At 46.6% G+C, this 5,772-nt stretch overlaps 1 protein-coding gene across 1 annotated transcript in view; it reads left to right on the top strand.

Annotated features, from left to right (window-relative positions):
* Nucleotides 1–965: 965 nt before the first annotated feature.
* Nucleotides 966–5,772, top strand: part of SLC38A3 (solute carrier family 38 member 3) — a 33,472-nt gene continuing 28,665 nt past the window's right edge. The window contains exons 1-3 of the mRNA XM_015421245.1: nt 966–1,066; nt 3,193–3,277; nt 4,240–4,355. Of these exons, the coding sequence (XP_015276731.1) occupies nt 966–1,066; nt 3,193–3,277; nt 4,240–4,355 (302 nt within the window). The remainder of the gene's footprint in view (nt 1,067–3,192; nt 3,278–4,239; nt 4,356–5,772) is intronic.

The raw sequence follows: 5,772 nt of genomic DNA, 5'->3' as shown, positions 1-5,772 counted from the left end.
GAGCACTGACCAATTATACTGGGAGGCAGGGAAGGGAGACAAGATAATGATTGGCCCAGGGATGCACATGGCTTGTTAGGGAAAAACCCTGAGGAATAGTTAGGTTTGAGGTTTCCTGCCAGCAAAGGCCTTGACAGTGCTGGGCTATCATGTGGGTCATGTTGCAGTGCAGAATTACGAGAGCAACCGTATCTGCCCTTGCATCTCAACCTGCTCGAGCTGTTTAGTCTTCAAATAGCCAGGCTTCAAGATGGATTCTGCCTATATATGCTGTAAATATGAATGTCCTATAAATGGAATGTCATTGTTGCGATGACCACTTCCCTGCTGTTAAAGGTTCTTGGTCAGGCTGGTTGGTACACTTTGTGCAAGGATAAGAGTACTAGAGTGTAGAATCTCACTGAGATACACCAACAGGTGGAAGAGTGGGAAGCTGGCCAGGGTACTGCCACTCCAGAACTGTGCCACCTTACAAGGTGACCTCTGAAAGCATGAAGAAGGATTCCCCCTGTGGTTCAGAGGAGATCAGAGGATGACATGATATTATCTGTCTATTCACCCTTGGCTGCCCCTAAACCAACAGCAACATGCTGCCCGTCCAATTGCAGATGGATCCAGTTTCCAGCAGGATCCGGCATGACGTTAAGTGAGTGACCAGGCAGCCTGGACAATTACTGATTTTTATATGAGGAATTATTAATAATATTGTGGTTGGAATATATGAAATTTTATATATAGGTCTGCTGTGAATCATGCCCACCTAAACTGAGCACATCAAACTGTGATGCTAGGTCTTTGGTATCTTTGTTTTATGGGGGCCAGTGCATGACTGATCAACATTTCCTTGCAGGTACAGCACCACTGAGGAGACGGGCCTCTGCAACTTGCTTCTCCGCACTTGTCTGCTGCTTACTTGATAGCTGTCAGGAAATAAGAAGGGAAAGTGCTCCCATCAGAGTGCAGGGATGAATTCCATAGAGATCCCTATCCAAACGGAGATGGTAGAACTGGTACCGAATGGAAAGCACTCAGTGCTGAATGCCGTCCCTTCAGTGGGAAATGACAGGTGAGTTGCTCTTGAGAGATCACAGAGAGAGCACAGGATCTGCCAGTGTCCCCACTCCCCACCCTGTGTCAGATGTTAACAAAAGGCCAAACTAGACATGACGGTGTCCTCATGTCCACTATGGGGCTTCCACTTCCATTTTGAAGTGATTTAAAAATGCCACGAGGGCCCAATCTTTGTTCCCCCTCCAACACACCTTTTTAAGTGCTGCAACAACTGCATCCTCCATGGCTATTTTGGCACTTTAAAAGGCATGAGGGGAGGGCATGAACACCTCAGCCCGTTGAGATGTTGTGGCATTTTAAATCACTTTAAAATGGTGGCAGCATCCCTATGGTGGACATGAGGGTGCTGACATATCTAGTTTGGCCCACGGTCACACTTGATTTGTGATTTCTCCTCAGTTTCTGTGCATGTGGTGCCCAGTTAGGATCAGAACCATGATGCATGTCAAAAAAGGGCTTCAGTCTTCCCTCCTGCACCATTTCCCTAGCCCGAAACAGTCCCAGAGTGTTGCTGTCGGGCCTGTATGGGATCCCTATGTATATCCCAAGGAACATTTGAGTTTCCCAAGTAGTACACCCCCAGGACTGTACTATGTTGGGAAAACGGTGCAGAAGAAAAAGCTGAAGCCCCCTTTCCACATGTGCTATGTGCCTGATCCTAGTTGGGCACCACATGGGCAGGAAGTGAGGAGAACCTCAAACTCACATGGTTGTGTTACAGGGTGGGGACTCAGACTCAACCCTTCTATGCCATAATGTGAGACACAGAGTCAGGGCTGAATCAGACCCAGGTTTCCAGACTGAAGTGAATCTTGTCTCTCCTGATGTAAGAACATCTGCTTTTCAAGGCAATGTATGATTAGAGCTGCAATTTATATTTAAACTTCCTAGCGTGTCCCTCTGAACCCTCACTGTGCAGAGATGCATCCTGCTTACCTGCCTCCCCACCCCCAAGTCTGAGTTTTTGTCATTCTGGCCATCTGTCCAAACCACTGTTGGTAAGCAATGGCCTGGAGTCATCTCAAACACCTGAATAATCTATATTTCATATAAACGATGAGCTGCATACATCAGGTAATGGTGACACATCCATATGGAACAAAAAAAAATCTGGACACACACGACTAAAACAGATGAACAAATATAAGGTCAACGGTCATGTAGGTCTGACCCGCAATCAACAGTCATACGACTTATAAGAATTGCTGTACATGTATTGTGCTCTGAAGCATTACAATATGATATACAACTTAATAGAATCTATAAACCAGGTAATGGTGACACATCCATATGGAAGACAGACAGAGAATTTGGATTATCAGGCCTTGGAGCCTCCTTTTGCAATCAGTTTACTGCCCAAGAGATCCACGCTTGTTTTTTATTTGTCGTGCTCTTCCCGCACATCTTCCCTTGAGGTTGTAACCTGATATGAAGCTGTTAGGAGAAGCTTCTGTTATGGGACGAACACATTTTCCTTGCACTCAAGATGCTTTACATTGTACCTGTGAAAATGTTATCCCTCCTCCCACCCAGGTAGAGCTTTTATTTCAGCAGCGATTGACATTTGGAATTTTCAAATAGCCAGACTCCTGCTGTATATTCTTTCTTAAGTGATTACTCCGGAGTGACATTTTTTCACTTGTGTGCTGCACCATTTTATGAACTTTTAAAATTTGCACTTTCCCCCCATTAACATTGTGCAGCATGGAAGTCCAGGTCTAACCAGATGTTTTATAATGGAGGCTGAGTAGGGAGTAACAGCTTGAGAAATCGCATCTCCTCCATGGAACAAAGCTTTATTCCTTTATCACATGAAGATTTGTTTTCACATTGTAGGTAGGATATTGCTGTATTGTTGAAAAGGAACTTTGGGGTATATAGTGCAAGGGCTAAGTACTGATTGTGTGGAAAATCCTCTGGGTCATAGAAGTTCTAGGGTCATAGAAGTTCTAGTATATGCCTATGTTGGCTAAGCAGCCAACAAGTATATGAGCGGAAACGCTGCACATCTATACAGTCATTAACACCCACACTACACACTCACCCAACTGTGAATACAAAAATTGTCAAGAGGGGGCTGCAGACTGACTAAGGTTGTCTTTTCCTGCTGTCCTGTTCCAGGTTTGAGGAGAACCAGGCAAACCTGGCAGAAAGGGAGGAGTTCCTTCCACATGGTGTTGAAAAGAAACAGACCCACTTCACAGACGTAAGTATTTGCATAGATCTGGACAGTTGACTTGGATATCCTTCCAGAGATCTTGGTACAGAACAGAATTGCACAGCTGTTAATTGTTTTAACTGGGGGGGCCGAGGAAAGGCATCAAAGCAGTGGGTGCAAGGCAAATAGTTCGCAAATGAGTTGAAGAACAACCATGGGAAGTCCATTCAAGAAAGTAATCCTCTATTAATTGCTTCCTTCCAGAATAGGAATTGGCAGTCTCTAGCCCAGATACAGCCCTCTGACCCCAACTCAGAGGCAGGGGAGGGGTGGCTGAGGCAATGGAACTTGCCCGCAGCCAGTGAATGACTAAGAAGGGGTTGGGGCTCGTAGGAAACCCAGTTGCTGACCAGGATTCTAGGAATCTGTAGTGCATTCAGAGGGGAACAGGATTCTAGGTTGGTCTTTTCTGTTCATATGTTTATTATCTCCTTATCACCTCCTCTGAAGAATGATATGGGCAGGGAAGGTGGGAGAAGGTAGAGAAGAGGAGGTACCTGCACCGGCTCCTTCCCAGAATGGTTGAGAAAAGTGCTATAAGTTTGTGTGGATGACTGATCAGGAGTAGAAAAGCCAGGCTGGAACCAGCCAGGCTGATTGCTTCCTGCAGTGCAAAAAGCCATTTCTGCATGGGCCATTTAGTGCAGGCCTGGCTTGGAACACCAACCCATGGGTGTTGGCTCACCCATTGCCTCCTCAGTTGGCACACTGCAGGAGAAGGCAACAGGGCAGCCAACATGCATTGTGGGTGCTGCTGGTGAGATCTGAGCTGAGTGGCCCCTGCCGTGCTGGCAGAGCTTCTGGGGCCTGGCTCTGCTTGCTCCTGGCTGCCAGCAGCCCTCTAGGACTGGGGGCCCATGGCCCACCCCACCCCTTTGCCCCCGTGAACGATCCTGTTAGATGCTCAGACTCACCCTCTCTCTCTTTTTCTCTCCCGGCTATGCTTACAGTTTGAAGGGAAGACCTCTTTTGGGATGTCCGTTTTCAACCTGAGCAATGCCATCATGGGCAGCGGGATCCTTGGGCTAGCGTATGCTATGGCTAATACCGGCATCCTCCTCTTTCTGTAAGTGCTGCTCAAGGCAACATCAAGAAGAGCTAAGGATATGTCCACATCGCTCCCCTTAAAATCACCACTTCTGTCTTTACCCTGCTCTAAAAACTCCCTTTCCAGATTATTGTGAACTCCTCAGTGTGTCATCTCAATGTGTCCTCTGTGCTGTGGCTGATTCTGATGACAGTTTCCTGCTGGCCATTGCCCTGCCCTCTTCTTCCTGCTTTGGTTGGCGCTTTGGTCTTTCCTGTCTTTCCTGCTTTGGTTTAAGCTGACACTCCGCATCTCCATGGGATAGGGGTCATCAAGTGGCAAATTGCCCTTCATGTTACATCCACCATCTAGAAAAAAAATGATCATATCTTATCAAGTGGAATCCATGTGACTGTCATTAACATGCTAATCAGCCCTTTAGCTACACACAGACAATGCTACATCAGTCTAAGATACTGAAGTGATAGCAGTTCCATGGATTTTAAGGCCAAGTGGCATAATATGCTACTCAGTTTGGTGTAGTGGTTAAGAGCAATGGACTCGAATCTGGAGAACCAGGTTTGATTCCCCACTCCTCCACATGCAGCCAGCTGGGTGACCCTGGATCAGTCACAGTTCTCTCAGAGCTGTTCTCTCAAGAGCAGCTCTCTCAGAGCTCTGTCAGCCCCACCTACCGCACAGGGTGTCTGTTGTGGGGAGAGGAAGGGAAGGAGATTGTAAGCCGCTCTGAGACTCCGAGTGAAGGGTGGAGGATAAATCCAATCTCTTCTTCTTTTTAGAAATCCACTGTGGAAACTCCCAATGTGTTTGGGGGGCATAAAAAGTGTCTTTTATGGGGGAGAGCCAAGATGCTGGGGGAGGAATAATTATCTCTTTGGTCCTGGGCCATTTCACCAATCAAAAATACACTTTCCCACCCCAGTTGTAGGATACAGGGACAGTTAGAGAACCATGTGAGCCCCTTCCCCTTGTCTGATTTGTAGGACCCAGAAACACAAGTGGAATCCATGTCATGGAATGACAACCTGATGCGTGGTTTGACTCTTGACTTCTTTGTTGATAGGTAGTTGCCATTGCTGCTCTTGTGAGCAAGCAATATGCTGCCTCTCCCAGGGTTCCAAGCAGGTATTACCCAGCTTACTACTTTACAGGGAAGAACACTGACCTCTTTTCTTTTTTTTTAAGTCCCCTTGTCTATGTATAACAAATGGCTTCTTGAGTCGCACCATTGCAAACTAATCCCAAAACATTTCAGTGACATTTCAAATGAAGCAAGCAGAGTTTGATCCTAGCTGGAAGGCAGGAGAGGGGAATTAGGCAGAATCCCCAAGTTGTCTTCACTTTCCTGTCAGCACACATTCTGAGGAGCAGCAAGTGTGTCAGCCTGCAAGCTTAATCTCTCGGCTGTGGTAAGCCTAACAGTATAATAAATGGC

Source organism: Gekko japonicus, unplaced genomic scaffold (genome assembly GCF_001447785.1).
Source record: "Gekko japonicus isolate JY-2015 unplaced genomic scaffold, Gekko_japonicus_V1.1 scaffold364, whole genome shotgun sequence".
Lineage (NCBI taxonomy): Eukaryota > Metazoa > Chordata > Lepidosauria > Squamata > Gekkonidae > Gekko > Gekko japonicus.
This window is presented reverse-complemented; position numbering and strand designations above follow the sequence as displayed.